At 36.7% G+C, this 17,606-nt stretch overlaps 1 protein-coding gene and 1 pseudogene across 2 annotated transcripts in view; one reads left to right on the top strand and one right to left on the bottom strand.

Annotated features, from left to right (window-relative positions):
• Positions 1-10,429, top strand: part of LOC113117434 (potassium voltage-gated channel subfamily H member 1-like) — a 47,128-nt pseudogene extending 36,699 nt beyond the window's left edge.
• Positions 10,430-11,630: 1,201 nt separating this feature from the next.
• The window catches only part of hhat (hedgehog acyltransferase), a 30,320-nt gene continuing 24,344 nt past the window's right edge, over positions 11,631-17,606 (bottom strand). Inside the window, exon 11 of one of the 2 annotated variants that reach the window (XM_026286109.1) lies at positions 11,631-16,430. In XM_026286109.1, coding sequence (XP_026141894.1) covers positions 16,351-16,430 — 80 coding nt within the window. In that variant the 3' untranslated portion in view covers positions 11,631-16,350. The remainder of the gene's footprint in view (positions 16,431-17,606) is intronic. The other variant, XM_026286108.1, reaches the window with a different exon arrangement.

The raw sequence follows: 17,606 nt of genomic DNA, 5'->3' as shown, positions 1-17,606 counted from the left end.
TTACACCAAATACACAAAATTATGTTCTTTTTAGCAACTTCATATGACCCCTTTAAGAAGAGAGGTTTACGTGTGTGTACCTTTCAGTAGAAGTGCCAGTTCAAACAACTGAGGAAATACTGGGATAATTAACATTTCTGTGTATGAGAGCTGTTAATATATAAAGTATTGCTGAACTGAAGAACTGTGTACTATTCATCTGACTGAAAGTAAAGAGAAAGAGATCAATATAGAGCTCCTTTACCATTCAGTCGGAGAGACAGACAGAAAAAGAGAAATGGTCTGATCAGAAACACTAAATTGCCTTGTTTAATTGACTAGAAATGACTGAAAGGTGGATTAAGGGATTAAAAGACATGCAGGCTGTTTCTAAATCCTTGTTTTTTCAGTTCTGTGGGCATTAATTGGAGAGGATAGTATAGAAGTTACAGGAAATGATGAAGATGAAGAAAATGTTCCAAGCTGGGTTGCCCAAGTATAAACCAGAGAGTCCACACACCACCTTCTAGGCCACATTCCTGACTTTCCCATATTGTTTTGACTTTCTGAAGAAAAACATTACATTTTGTTCTCAGTTTATCACATCAAATCAGATTCAAATTAACTGTAACACTCCATGAGCCAGATCTTGAAGTGTAGCAATTATCCTACCCATAAATTCCTTCCCAGTTCATAATAAAGACAGCTGTCAGTGTGATAAAATGGCTCTCAGTGTGTCTACATTTTGGATCTTGGCCCTGTGTTCTGTTTCTCAGTAGAACTGGGTCTGAGGAGGAGGCTAATAATAGCTCAGCAAGCGTCTGCCTCTTTATTGGAACGGCTTACACTGTATGGCTATAGTTATCCATATGGGTTAAATATAACTATCATATACTTCAGCAAACACTTTCATATTGAAGCCAGGGCTAAATCCTTTTACATAATCCATCTGCTGCATAAATATATACTGTTTAACATATTAATGGCACAGTTGAGAGCTTCACTCAACTCTTCACACCTACACCTGTTTGTAATTGTCATGTATGCGTCACTTGTTAGCTGGATCTTTAGCTGAACACTATGGTTTTGTTAGCTATAATGGTCTGTTCTCTTAAACAATACATTTGAACATGAAAACGCAAGATATGGTTATATTAATGGCTCTCTGACTCTGTTGCTAAGTGCGAGCCTCTAATTAGCTCATGTCTCCATGAATTAGTCATGATGTTTACCATTTGATTGTGACCCAGATAGAAAAAAAAAAAAAACTTGTTATACATGGGAAAAAACATGTCATAGGAAGACTACATATGTTATATCTCTGGACAAATTCCTAATTCAACAACAGACTTTATACAGTGGTCAAAATGGCTGTTTTGGCCTAGATAAAATGGCAGCAGCAGCAGCATACGCAGAGTACATATTGCAGTCCATTTGTGATTATGGGACTGTTTTCCTACTTTTAATGTATGCATGAGTCCTCATTCCTAACCACACAACTCCCAAATGCAATGTTGAGAGTGTTCAAAAGAGCCACGTCTTCTAAAGCCCCAAAGAAGTATTCTGGGTTGAATTTAAGCACAAAATAACCTCTAATAACAACTAAATACAAAAACAGTTGGCCCTTTTTTCTTATATTTAACTTATGCATGAATCAAAGTGTTTCATATTTACTGTGGTAATCAACATTTAAGAACACAAATCAAGTACTTGAATTAAAGTACAAATATTCCACTGAAATATTCCAGAAAAACCAAGTATTCCTCTTGAATTTTACTATAGTGAAACACTTTTAACTCTTTAGTATAGAGGCCAGTTCTCACTATTAACTAGTTGCTAATTAGCATGCCTGTTATTAACATATAGGCTGTTAATTAGTAAACAGAAGTACAAGATGTTTTTGGAAACCAACAAAACTTGTTGGAGGTTAAATATTAAAGATGATCTACTGAGTTTGTAAACAACAAGGTGCATAGCACCAGTTTTGGCATCTTTCTATGTGAAATCTGAACAAACTAACTCCCATGATGCTAAGACAGTACATACAGTGCATCTTTCCTCTGTCACACTTGCATAAATAAGGGCTTAAATGGTTCACCCAATTTGTTTCTGTGCATGTTTGTGGTTGCCAAGGTAACTGCAAAATCCTCTTCATCTCAGCTCTACTGTGTCAAGAGTTATTTTAGCTTTGATTAAGGTTCGGTTTATGCAGCTGTAATGGGTAAAACACAGACATTCATGCACACAAAAGACATTCAACACCCTTCAATATGCATTAATGTGTGTGCAAAGAGGAATGCGTGTGCTTGCTTCTGTAATTGAATTGCTGTCAAAAGTCATGAGCGGTAAAAGGTCAGGATGTGTATCACTGGTTTGACACAGTCTTTTTACTCAATATACTCAATATGTCCCATCATGACCCTATGTGAGTTTGGCAGGTGTTAGTGAATCAGTTATCGCCGAGGGATCAGATTCTGTGAGGTTGTGATGAGTGTGGTAAATCTGATCTTAGATCAGTGACAATACCAATCAGTCAGCATGAGGCACACGGTGAAAGCACACGGGGTGAATTCACTAAACAGCAGTATTTCAGCTCAAAAACCTGCAGCTTATTCCCTGACCAAGAACTTAAACTCATAAACAAGCATATATCTTTTATTAATTTTTTTCCAAGTAAAATAACAGAGCCTTTCCTGACATAATTTCAAAACACACAAGCCTATCAATATGAGTAAACTCAAAGTTCTTAGGAAAATACAACAAAGCAGGTAGGCAAACATGCTGATTAAAATAAACATCCATTAGTGGTTAATAATAGTTATAATCTATTCAACACGGCGCCTCATAAGTCATTTGGTTTGAATGTGTACAGATCGTTCCTGCTTATTCCTCTGACTCAGACTTTGGTGCATAGTTAAATTAGGCAGTGATTAATTATGGGATGTGAGGCAAGAATATGAGTTTGTTATTAATGTTAGTGTGTTGTATGTAACTGTATTGACTTTTAATGTTTTTGATAGTATCTTATGCTCACCAAGGCCGTTTATTTGACCAATAATATAGTAAAAACAGTAATATTGTGAAAATGATTATTATTGTTGTAATTTAAAATAACCGTTTTCTATTTTAATAGATTTAAAAATGTTATTTATTCCTGCGATGGAAAAGCTGACTTTTCAGCAGCAATTACATCAGTCTTCAGTCTCACATGACCATTAAAATCATTCTAATGGTGCTAAAATCATTTTAATATTTAAAATAGTGGCAGCTTAATATTTATGTGAAAACCATTACTTTTTTGACATTTTATTTGGCTTTTATTTGAAATAAAATTTTAATGTTTAATGCAGTGTAATTATTTTCTAATCTTATAGGCTATACTGTGTTAATAGAAACCTCTAGCAACACTCGTTAAAGAAGTGATTCACCCAGAAATGCTTATTCATATATCATATCGTATCATATCATATCATATCATATCATACTCCCAGCATTGATTCCGAAAATATTGCACACACTCGGCTAAATCAAAATAATCATGATAATCATGTCATAATGCACATGTGGTGTGTACGCCTTGTGCATCGTAACAAATATTTAATTCAATTTAAAGAGAAATCAACAAAATGCAAAGTATGCAATATCAATGTCATATTCTCTCAATTTAAGCATGAATTAAACATGAGATTGTAACTTTTACTATAGACACGGTGCAAACGGATGTTTCGTGAAAGGTAAAAGAGAAAAGTAAAACAGGACTGTGCGGTAAGGTACCGTAGGATAGTTGTGTGTATGCTTTAATTTCAGAGTATTACAGTGTTATGGGAATTATTTCTGCTTCAATGTGCACACAGTCGGCTTTTAGTTTGAATTATGAAACAGTGGAGATGTGAGTGCTCCCTCTCGCCCCGCTGTCTCTCACCGTCCCCTCCTTCCCCTCATTTCTACCGTTCTATCCCCAGACTAACACCTCCAACATCACACACAAATTTTGAACACTTTGAGGGCTGCAGAATGAGTTTCCCCTGTTTGATGATGATATATTTAGGGGGGAAAGCAAAAGTAGAATACACGAGTGCTGTGCGCGCGTGTGCGGAGGACGCGTGGCAACAGAAGGATTCTAACAATACACCATTAGGAATCTCTGTGTGAGCACATAATACCAGCCTCCTCATACATGCAGACACACACACACCTTTGTGTAACGCTTCAGCTTTTGTTATGTAATCCTTCTCTGCATGTCTGTCCTTTCTCTGCTTCGTATATCCTTCAAGGGTGAGCGTTTACAAATCACCAGAAACAATGGCATGAGTGCTGACAGCCTCAACATATACATTTAAGTACTAAGATTATTATTATTTTGTAGAGTAGTTTGTGATTTAAAGCAGCATTATTTAATATAGTTTAGAAAATCTTTTTTGCCTCAGTTTGTAAAAAGTAAAAAAAAGAAAAGTGTGTTTAACCTTCAAATTGTGCTCCGGCCATTTTGACATTTTGTATAGGATTTTCTTTTCCTTGAAAATGTAAGTGAATGTCTAACTGACTTTGCTTACACGGGGCATAACAACAACAAAAAAAAACATGGCCAGTCTACGAAAAGAAGCTTAGAAATGTCTGATCTCCAAAAAAAAAAAAAAAAAAATTACAAAATCCATGCTAACTGAAAGAAAACAAGTTGACAAAAACAAGAAAAATTAGTATAATGAGATAATTACATTAATTTTTTTAATAGACTGGTTATTAACTGAGCACACTAAATTAAGTAAAATATTTTCATCACATCACAACTGATGCATTTACATAAGGAAGTTTGTTCCAAGTAGAGATGTTCCGATACACTTTTTCTCTTCCCGATACCGATTCCGATACCTGGGCTCAGGGTATCGGCCGATACCGAGTACTGATCCGATACCTGGGTGTATATCTGTATATACAGCTGTATATACTACTAGCCCTGTGTAAATTGCTAGAATTTTTTTATGGTGTGCTTCAGACAGATCCCTCAATAAAACATGAACAAATACATGGTGAACTACTGTATTTATTACAGTATTTTTATTATCTAACATGAATTTGACAGTATTATTTATTTTCTTATGCAAAAAAGAACTTCAAATGCAGCCAAAAATCTAACACCGCAAACTAAAAAAGGTATTTAAGTTTTACAATATAACTGTATAAAAAAACTGCAACAAAAAAGATCTATTAATCAGATAATCTCTTTACAACAAAACAAGTAAAAAACAAGCAACCATCTAGGCATAATTATTATTATTATAGAGACGTATTATTATTACTGTAGGCTACAACAGTAGCTTTATATATTGTCAATTTACTCATGTAAACCAAACATTTATTTTAATGGGCTGCCATGAAGATCTTTGAGTGTCTGTGTTTATGATATGACAGTATTCTCAAATGAAACGGTAAATTCTCATGAAGTGACGGTTTATGCGTTCGTGTCCTCATGACACACAGCAGAGACTACAAAACAGCGAGCTCTCGCGCATCTGTGCCAGTCACCCACAGAGATGTAGATTTTGCGGGAGTAATATTTAAATAGTATTTTGCAGTTTAATATTCACAGACACTAGTATATATTCGGCTACTGTCTGGAGCCCTGCGCTTTGACTTACACGGAAGCGACTGAACGCAGCTGCCGGTACTGAATATACTCGAGAGTCTGTAACTACCGGTACTACAGAGACATACTGCTAACCACTGATCTATAATATAGTAGCGGCTTCACTGTGTTTTGGCAGTTTAGAATGTGATGAGTGATCCAGTCATATATAGATAAGGGCTGCTAACGCGTTTTCATTTCTTCTTCGCTGCTCTAAACAGGGGTTGCTTGTGGCAACACAGCACGACTTCCTGTGTTTTCAATGCATTTTGAGCAGCGAAGAAGAACCGTGCAGCGGTTAGGCAAAGCTTGCGGTCATAACTAGGTCTTTTTTAAGAAAATGGTATCGGATCGGTATATGGGTTCATGTACTCGCCGATGCCGATGCCAGAATTTGTTGTGGTATCGGAGATATTTCCGATACTAGTATCGGAATCGGAACAACTCTAGTTCCAAGCACAAATATAAACAATATAACTTTGTTAAAGTAAAAATATATGAAATATGTATGACTGATTGTGTGTACTGATGTAATTCATGAGGAAGTTTTGCTCCATATTAAGAATTAGATCTTTTATTGAATTGACCAAATTAGTTTTTCTACTTTTTTTAACCAGAGATTGGTTAAAATGACTTGTGGAAAGAAAAATCACATCACAGATGCTGTCGTTTGAGCTTTAATTGTATTTAAAGAGATTATTCACCCAAAAAATGATTATTCTTTGATCATTTACTTCCCCTCATGTTGTTTCGAACCTGCATAATTGTTCTGCAAAACGTTTTAACTGTTTTGAAAGGGTCCAGATCAACACTGGACTCCAATGACTTTCATTGAAAAAGTTGACAGTTTATAGTGTGACAGATGTTGTATGAATAAAGCAGGCTACAAACGTGTGTATGGATACCGTGGCTCAAAAAATATTCTTGATGGGTACAAGGGTGGATTTATTTCGGGACAGTGGAAGGGCCTGTGTGTGTCTGTGTCCAGGATGGGAACCGCTGAATGGGAGGGTAGCGGTCTGGTCATTACTGTCCATCATCTCGGTAACGCTGAGAGAAGCAAGACCCTTGACGGCATTCAGAAGTGCAATCTACTGAGGCTGTCTATCTGTCTGACTGATTTTTTCAGTTCTCTCGTTCAGCCTGGATTCTCAGAGGGAGCTGCGTCGTTATATTTCTCCACCTGCTGCCAAACACGATGAGTTATTTAGAGTTCAATTACAAAGAAACATTACATTCAGATGGAAAGTGGCAATATGACAAATCGGAGCACATTAAACCCCGAAAGAAACAATTTTATGTGAGACATCATGGGGAAATGCCTCATACGCTCTGTATCTCCCACTAATACACATCGCTTAAGGATCATTTTGTGGTGTCTAAACTCTAGAATGGAAAAGAATGTGATTTTGTGATTGTGTGCATAGTCACCATTTTTCGCCATGGACGATTTTGTTCCCACCACTTTATGAAATTGCTTGCTGTATCTAATAAAGAGGAACCCTCTCCAATTGTTAATGTTTTCTGATGCTGGAATTTGTAATTTTTAATGTCTGACTGAGTTTTTGTCATTTTGGAAAGTGACAGCAGCAACGTTCTCTCCCACACACAGCTCTCAGAAATGCACTCTCGTTTAACCGGCTTGCTATCCATTCCAGTGAAATCACAAAGCAAAGTGATGCTCCCACATTGTAATTCCACACTGTAATTGTAAAATAAAGGTTAAAATAAGAAATAGCGGTTGAATTGTAAGAGAATTTATGAAGACAAAATTGTAAGATATAAAGTCAAACTTGTGAGATTTAAAGTCAAACTAAGTTATAAACTCTAAAAAGTTCTACCAGGGGAAAATGCCATACGCTGCCAGGGGTAAAATGCCATGTGTATCACCTGACCGCTAGTGATTAAATCACTGTTGACAGATGTTAAAAGCAGGTCCTGGGTGTCATTTGTTGAAACAGTGTTTCTGTTTTGAAATCTGAAGTCTGTCTCTTGTCTCAGGAGATGACGACTTTTAAACCCTCAAAGCTACACCTGAACTTTTCAGAAACACCCTTTGACGGCCTGTTCACACATACACAACATTTACACAGCCTTTTCAAAACATTCACAGTATATATGAAGTGATAGCCTTCAGCTTTATTCTCAGATGAAATGTAAGAGATGAATCAATAAAAATTAAGATAAAAACACATGGCCAATTAAAATAAATAAATATATATATATATATATATATATATATATATATATATATATATATATATATATATATATTTTTTTTTTTTAATTATTCAATGCAAATAACAAACAAGCTTCCACAGCACTACAGCACTATCTTCTACTAGACATGAGGGGAGAGCATGTGTGTGTTGGTCTGTTCCCAGTGATTTCACAGACAGATTGGCGGTACAGATGCTCGGGCGCTCTGTCCCTCTTAATGAATATTCAGAACATCATTATGAATTTTAACATATTAAAGATCGAGTCATACAAATGTGACATGAACAAACTGTCTCAGTATGCTGAGATGTGTGTGACACACACACACACAAAGTCTTTATTAAAAAGCATTTTTTCACCAATCAAAACTGTATGCTAGTATGTGTGTGAGAGAGAAATACATGCCTTCAATCAGTGACCAAAGTGCAGCATAAAATCGCTCCGTCAAGATCCACACTGAGCAGACACTCACATAGCATAGGCTTGACTTTGGGAATCTGCTCAAGAAAAGCCTTCAACTCTGAAATATACATGAACTCCAATAAATAACTTAGAACTTTGAATATCTGCAATATTCATGACACCAAACGCAGGGTCTCCAGGACAGTGAGTGTGATCTCTTTATAAAGAAGTTACCTGGAGTGGTTGTAAGTGGTCTAGATCCACTGAAGTCTATATATTGCATAATCTTGTGCAGCCAGACTTTTGGCTATCAGCATAAAGAGTTCATATTGCAGTTTGTTCTAGCCAAGGACTGCCTGTTTAGACTCAAAGAGACTGAAGATAAAATGACTGACCACAGTCCAGTGTTATGTATACCGTGTTTACTTTCATTAAAATTACAGTAACTGATATTGCAAAATAATATTACACATTTTAAAATAATATACTTCTAATATTTTATATTCTATTCTACTTAGAGAAAGCATGAACTTGAAAATGCATACGTTGAATGCAATGCAAGTTGTTTGGACAAAAGAATCTAAATCAGTGTTTCTCAACTGGTGGGTTGCGTTGGTCACAACGTTCTGGATAGTTGTAACATATGGTTTGAATATTCCCACACATGCTATTTACTAGTTGCCATATCAACACTATATAGAGAAAAAGTGTGCCAAAATTAAAAAATCTATTTTGAAGATATTGCTAAACATTTATTTTACCATAGTAAAAGTTACAATTTTCATCTCAGTTTTTAGTATTCATTTAAAATTAGACAAATTAGCTGTTATTTTAATCTCCAATCTGTTATTAATCAGTTTAGATATTTACATTTTTTAATGCTTCACTAACTAGCAGAAGACACCAACCGATTTTAAATTCCAGTTTCGCAGATGGGTAACGTTGTAACACTGTGTTAACATGTGCTTTACTATTATTAAACTACACTATTCTATGACATTATTAATGTAATTTACACTATTTACATAAATTAATTTGAATGAGAAACCACGAGGAACAGGTGAATAATGACTGACAGTCAATGTTTAATGTTTAGAAGTTATTTCAAGAAATGTGAAGCATGAGATGTTGTCAGGCTCAATGTCAGTGTCATTATTCTGTCGTTATTTTTGTGACTTATGAAATAGAGTCTCTTGTCTCAGAAGAACGAACTATCCTGTCCTGTCTATATATATTCTAAAAAGTGGGTCGCAGCATAATATTCTTGTTTTGATGTGCTTGTTTAATGGTTGCCTGATTGCACATGCATTAAACCAACTCCATGTGTCTTTGCAGCTTGTGTTCAGAAAGATCAGTGACGTGAAGCGTGAGGAAGAGGAGAGGCTAAGGAGGAAGAACGAAGCCCCTCTGAACCTCCCCCCTGATCATCCTGTCCGCCGTCTGTTCCAGCGATTCCGCCAGCAGAAGGAAGCCCGTCTCGCCGCTGGGCATCCCAGTCTTGATGACCCTGATCTCGAGAAGGGCCAAATCCACCACGAATTCATCAGCCAAGATGTAGTCCCCACCACAAGCATTGTCACAGTAACAGAAAGCCCGGCCACGCCTATCCCGTCCCACCCGAGCAAAACCCGCACCCTGGGCCCGTTTGACCAGGCCAAGCTCAGCGCCCCTGCCCCAAACGTCCCTCGTACATCAGAGCCACGAGCACGAGGATGGGCGAGGTTTAGGGAGAGCATTGCAAAGCCAGAAAGTTGGGGAAATGTTTCTAAAGCAGAATCGATGGAGACTCTTCCAGAGCGGAGCGGCTCCGGAAAAACGTCGGAACCCGGCGGATTGAAGAAAACTGATTCCTGCGACAGCGGGATTACTAAAAGTGACCTCCGGCTGGACGAAGGTGGCGCCCGCACCCCTGTAGACCGAAGCCCGGTCCAGCCCGACGGAAAAGCTCCCCCAATCCCACCAATCCCCACTATTCCCGAACACACACTGCACGCCTCGCTCCTGGAACTCCGTACGGAACTTAAAGAGGAGCTGTCGGCACTTCAGTAACCGAATGGTTGCATTGGAGACACAAGTCGCTGAAGTGTTGAGGTTGTTAAGGAGTAGAAAGTCTCCGACCTCTCCCATGTCACTCTTCCAGATCTCACGGCCGACATCACCAGACACGGACAAGGAGGACATATTCCCTTGAAGAAGATGAGGTAATCATCTTTATTTTTGAAAGGGGAAACAATTATGAGCCTTTCTCTGAGAAAAAAAAATGGAACCAGCAAAAAGCATGACAGAGAATGTGTGAGTGTGAGAGAGAGAGAATGAGTGAGGGAAAAGGATGAAATAAGAAACCGGAAAGGAGAAGAGGATGTCTTATCCCAAGGCAGAGCATCTGCGATACCAAAGTGATGGTGTGTTAGTTGGCACTCTTTGTGTGGAACTGCTCTTTGTTTTTGTCCTGCAAGGCTGACAGACAGTGAGAGCTCTTGCCGCAGGGCCCACTCTAACTGATGGTTGTCATGGCAATGCATCATCCCCAATCGCAAGTGCGGGCCCTTCAAGATCCCACTCATGTAGCAAGTCTTCCCCTCTCCTTTGCTTTTCACACACACACACACAGACACTGCTGTTTCTGCTCTGTCGTCTTTCTGGTATAGGGATCCATTCTGCTCCTTTCTGCTGGTTAACTCGCCGCTGAATACAAGCCTGTATCAGGAATCACAGAGCTAAGTGTCTTATGATCTGGAGACAAAAGTCTAAAGAAGCAAGAAGCATTCCAGGAACTAAGGAAACCCCAGGCAGCTTTGGAGAATTACTTTAGACAAATGTGTTTGTACAATGACAAATCAACTACCATCCCGAGAGTTAAGTGTACACGTTACAGGAAAAGCTAATGAGCTCTACAGGGCTTTCGAAGTGTAACAGCTGTTAAGGCCCTTTTCCATGACTTGCTTCAATGCACATCTCAACAAAATGTAAAATCTAATTGACAGCAATGGTATTATATAGTTTTAGGAATTCACAATATAGCGGAACCATATCAGATTTATTGGGTATCAGCCAATATTCAATATTTAATTGTACAGTGCATGTTCATTTCCATTATTTTAATATTTAGACTAAATTTGCCATCATCTAACACTCACAGAAAGCTAATATTTTAAAACACTAAAAATTTAACAAGACTGTTAATTGTAATCTGTAGCAACTTTTAAAATGAATATCTATTTTTCATACTGTACATTATACATTGTTGGGATTCGTAAACTCACTTTTAACATTTAAAATCACTGATTTTAGCTTTTATTGTTTAATTATGAGTTGATTTAGAAAAAAAATAGTATAGAATTTTAATATTAGTCATCAGTTATCATTCATAACATAAATATCAGAATTTTCATTTTTCACCAAATCAGGTATTTAATTATTTTTCATTCATTTTCTACAACTGGTCCATCTCCTCTCCCTTACATTGTCTATGAATATTTCTTCAACATTGTGGGAAACGGTTATAATTTTGAGCATTGTGTTACAGCATGTGACTGCAGACAATGTGTGTCAGGGATAACGCTGTAGCATGATGTTCAATGAAATTGCAGATGTTGATGCAAGTCATGTGAAAGGACCTTCAACAATGGAAGAACTAGTGAAATTTACGCATGTATGTTGTTTCTTCATCAACGATTGGGTCTTCCAGAAAGCACACAAACATATTACCATGGGCGCACTATTATTATTCAGATCTCTAGTGCATTGTAGCTTTGTTTTTCAAAATGAATTGATGGATGTAATCAATACACATGATTTTTCACAACACCACAGTACAACATAACACATTTACGAGGAACTTTAAGCATTACAGCAAACATCTAAACACAAAGAATCTCAGGAATGAAGAGGGGTGATGGTTTGAGAGCTCATTCTGACCCCTTCCTTGGATGTTTTTGCATATTAAAAACTAAAGATGTGGCATTATGTTCCCACCAGGTCTGTTATAATGTCTAGAGACTGGGACTTGTTTTCAGGGGCCTAAAATAGGCTTTTTAATTCCCACTCTGACAACTGAATTTTTTTTTTTTGTTGAGAAAACAGCTTTTTTTTTTTTTTTTTTACAAAGACCATAAGATATGTGTCTGTAGATAAATTGCCTTGTAAAATTTAACAACCCTGAGAAATATTCACTGAAGATATGACAGCTAGTGCCAGTCTCCCCTATTATTATATCAAACAAAGCTCATAATGCAAGTTTGGGAGGAGCCTGTTCAGATAATCCTTTAATCACATGGCTAAGATATAAATAGCTGTTTATTTCACTCTTTTTTTTCCGAACGCATCCCTCCCCCATATCAGCTCCACCTTGATTTCCATAATGAGGTCCAGGGGGAACACAGAGATCCAGTCTATTCAGATCATCACCACCAAACCTGATTATGTTCTTCTCCGTCACAGAACATATGAACTTGTATTTATATATTCTGAGATGATGCTTAATAATTCAGGTTTTCTCATTTGTATCTCAGAAAAAGAACGAGTGCCCGATTATACAAACTCGCACGCATGTTGCGAATTGTGGTTATGAACATACTGTGAGCGGTTAAGGGACATGTTAGCATGCTGTGTGATGTTCTCAGGTTAGAGAAGTTATTATCAAGTCCACAGGAGATGTGCTGAGGTCAGTATCACCTGAGAGCAAAGAGAGAGAAACATGACTCAGAAAAATGACCTAAAACCAAAACGCTACCAAGGTCATATCAAAAATCATACCTAATATAAATGTGATGAAAACTGATTTTGTGTTGGGAAAAAAAGACGAGTAGCTCTAACAACATGAAGATTTATTTCTGTTTACAACAAAGATACATTTATACAGTATGAAGATTTTTTACATCCTAGTTTCTTTAAAATATATATATATATATATATATATGTGTGTATTATTGCCCTTGAGAGATAATTATCTCATTCTGTCAGCAGGATGCCGGAGAAACGATATTAAATGGTAAAATTCCAATTAAGGTTGTTTTATGCTTCAGAGCATGTCTTACAATAACGACATCTTAATTAGCTTTAATATTATGGGTCATTTGCTTATACTCCAAATGCTGAGCTGGAATGGAAAAGGTTTAGCGGTTTTACCCCGTGCTGTTACTTCACCATCTTTTAGAGAGCAACCCAGAACTGATTTTAAATAAGACATATGAATGTTACAGTGATACTAATAACAATACTGACATGCAAATCCATGTAAACTGGAATGTAAAGCATCAGCCTGAGCTGATTCTGAAGCAATAATCATTGCTGCTGTATTTCACCCAGATTATTCCTGCCATGCTCCTCCAGCCCAGATATAACATTTAACCTGAACCACATGATGTAATCAATGTAATATAACAAAACAAACGCAGCCCTGATGTAACTGCATGCCTCTGCAGCACAGCAATAACAGTCATAATATTCAGAGAATGCACTTTTTCATCGTGAGAGAAAATGAGAGTGAGGATTTTACAGAGCTGATTTGTTTAAGAAGAAATGCGCAGCCTTGGACACTAGCATGGTTTACTCGCAGAGACACGTTACCATCTGATCGTGACCGATTTGATCAAATACGCCAACAGCATGGCTTGTTTTGCACTTAAAATAAGGTTAAGATATGCATGGTAAATACAAAGGAAAATGGAATAAATTACCATTAAAAAGAAAGTACTCCTCTACTGCATGAGTATTTAATCTCTTGCCTCTTACCCCATAGAGCTAATGGATTCACTCTTTGAAGCAGACCTGTCTGACTCTTGGAGAGCGAGTTCAAATTTGCATTTAGCGAGGGGAAATGAATCCTCACAGATCTTAGACTCACTTTAGGGAGTTTGCATAGTTTTTTCAGACTTGAGAACCAAAGTACCGTGTCTCGACAACAAAATTGGCCACTACATGATTAGAGACCAGACACCAGTCCGTGATTGAGAAACTTTTCTATGGTCGGATTTATTTCACAAAAGCCTAAAAGAGAAAACACCCCCATTTAAACCCCAAATCAAAAGAAAAAAAGATTGTTTTCATAATTATTAAAATAAAATGAATATTAATTAAATATAAAATCTTACATTTAATTGAAGTTATTATTATTAGAGTACTGAGAATTGAACATGATAAAATCTAAAAACACATTTTATTTCTACACAATATATTTTTTTTCTTTTTTCCTTTGAAGGTTCATGTCAGACTTTGTGAAATTCAACCAAACATGCTAGCGCGCACACACACAGAGCATTTCAGTTTGTGTGTTGGTCCAAATATGTGTTTGAACAGAAGGGATGTCATAGTGTTTTGGGGAACTATGAGTATTTTGATAGTGAAGTTCAAACGGAGCTGTGCAGTTCTGTCACACCGCAGGGTTTGGTCTGTCTGCTCACAGAAGTTCTACGAAGGGGCGTTCTTTAAAAACAGCCCTAACTCAACTTCAGATGTAGTCAGCAGACAGCATGGTCATTATCCACTGACTGAAACCTCCACACTGAAATCATTTCTCCACATGGAAATTACTACTGTAAAAGCACAAATACAAAATTTGTAAAATTGCTGTAAAATATTATTTATGATAATAAAATATTTTCTATACTTAATTTTTGCTTATACTCTCTTTACTTGATTGCTGTCATTTTATGCAAGATAGTTATGAAAGCTTTGAAGTCAGCATGAAATTAAAATTGGCCCAATTTAATATGATTCAAAAGTATTAAATTGTCCATAAATATTTAATAATCACCAACAGATATTTAAACATTGCTTAAGCAAAATTGCTTTAATTTCTAGCTCCATTGTGGTAAGTTACAACAACTTTACATCATCCAGTCCAACTCCCAATAAATTCAATTAAATCCAGCCCAATATTTTATCTCATGAAATATTCAAATTCACTAAATACACTAATGCACCACATTGCAAGGTGTAAATGACCATTCATGCTTACTTTAAGGAGAGAGAACATTTTGAACTGTGCAATTATGTACACTTTGAAGACTGTAATGCTACATACTAATTACCATTCATTAATAGCAGAGTGACCTGTGTTGAGTAACACACACACACACACACACACACACACACACACACACACACACACGGACCTGTGTAAAATGTGATGTCAGTAATTTCAGTATGACTCACAGAAAGGGCAGGCCAAGCATGACCTCTTCCATAACCATTTACTAAAATATCATCATATCACAGAGAAGAGATGGAGAAAGAGACCGCAATCATAGCAAACTGATATTACAAAGTGTGTCCCTTTAATTATTTTAATAATACATCTTTTTATATTTAATTCAGATCTACTTTTCTTTTCATTCTATTTTACTTTTCTTAAAAATTCTCATTGCTTTTATGCTGCAATGACAGTATGGCTGTTTTTATTCTTTATATGGTACTACAAATATACAGTTTTATCCTGCCAATAAAGAACACTAAAATTGAAATGAAGAGAGAGAGATTTTTGTGAAGGGATTATGAGTGATTAATCTGATGCTGATAAAGGTACGCTGCAGAGATAAAGCTCTTTAAAGTGTAATCCCCCTAACACTGAAACACACACATGTCGAGCTCTCTCTAATAAAGGAGAAACTCCAGGCTAGCAGATCACTGATCTAATTAACCACATCCAGCAGCTTGAGCTGTTAGTAAGAAGACCGAAGCAGGTACACACAAGGAGAATGAGAGAATGATGGATAACAACATGAGATGGAGAGATCAGGACAAGAAAGATCAGAGGGACAAAATGAACAAGAGGAAGGAAATCTACACAGATGGAGGGACGAGGGAGAGAGAAAGAGAGAGAGCAATGGTCAGGCTGTATCCTGGCTGCTGATCAGAGACATGTGTCACCATCAGTGTTCAGACAAACTCATAAATAAAGCAGCGACAGGATTAACCATCAAACACACACCTGGAGCACTCACATCATTTCATTTCCACACACACGCTGGTCAAATACAGCATTGCTACTATACAAACACGTGATATTGAAAGAGCTGATAGGAATGCTGGCTGTGCACATTGTGATTGGTCCGAACTATTGGAAATACCGAAGTGTTTTTTGTGAGAAACTTTGCCTTCCCATGATTCTGCTCTGAGGGGCGTTGTCATCTCATGTCCCACTCAAGACCAACTTGAGCAAAGCAATAGAGAAAAGCAACCATTGGAACGGCCACAGATGACCAGCCTGTTGGAGAAAGAGACAAGAGAGAAGTTTGAATGGTAAAACACAAAGATGCATAAACATATTGCTAGATAAATCACTGTTATTTCCAAAATTGTATACATTATTGTTAAGGAATTATTTTTATTTCCAATTGTTATCAGTGTCATCCAGTGTAATCCTCGTCAAAATGTCCACTAAGAGCGTGTGTGTTTGTCTCTGGTGGGTTCATTAAAAGGACCTGCCTTGTTGCATCAGAGATGAGAAAAGAAGGATGGAGCAGGGAGGAAATGAGAGTAAATGAAAGAAGAGAGGGTGCTGATTACATTTGGTTACACCTCATTGTCCTTCAGGTGCTGGAGTCACAGTTTTACCCACTTAATGTATTTTTTCATGCCAACAACACATAACACTGCAATGTAGCAGAAAGACAGAAGTCAGACAGAAAAGAAGCTCAGAGGTAGTGTGTGTTATGTCTCATTTTGTCTGTATAAGACTACAGATCTGTGTTTTCTGAGCTTTGTCCTCATCCAGCTACACACAAATCCTCTCAACATGACTCAACCTGCGTCACACTAAACCCACCTACATTAAATAAGGAAGAGAGACACGTCAACACACACACTTATAGAGGCAAGAAGAAGAACAGGTGATTGTTCTATCACAGGAGACGCTGTCGAAAAACTTGCTTAAAAATAAAATAAACACAGACCTTCAGTGCGGGAAAAGGACATGTAGACATATAAAGGACATATATAATTAAATGTCACTCATCATTTACATATGTTTTCAAAAAATGATATGTTGGCATACTAAGGTATGCACCAAATTGTAAATTTCTCGCCTGTACCAATAAGTCGAGAAATTATTAAATGTTATGTCCAAAAAAAGAAAACCTTTAGTAAAACATTTCTATAATTATTTTCAATTTATTGCCAAAAACTGAAAAAATATTGCAATTATACAGTACTTTGTATAAATAAAATAAACAATAAACAATAAAAAGTACTAACATTGTGTTACAAGTAACTTATAATGTAATTAATATGATTATAAAATTATAATGTACAGTAAGAAAAACTGATAGATTGATTAATTTCAATTTGCTAAATATTACATTTACCAGTATTATTCAATTCAACATATTAATAATTTTTTTTTTAAATGATTTTATGAAATTATGAAAATATTTTAATATCC

Source organism: Carassius auratus, chromosome 17, assembly GCF_003368295.1.
Source record: "Carassius auratus strain Wakin chromosome 17, ASM336829v1, whole genome shotgun sequence".
Lineage (NCBI taxonomy): Eukaryota > Metazoa > Chordata > Actinopteri > Cypriniformes > Cyprinidae > Carassius > Carassius auratus.
This window is presented reverse-complemented; position numbering and strand designations above follow the sequence as displayed.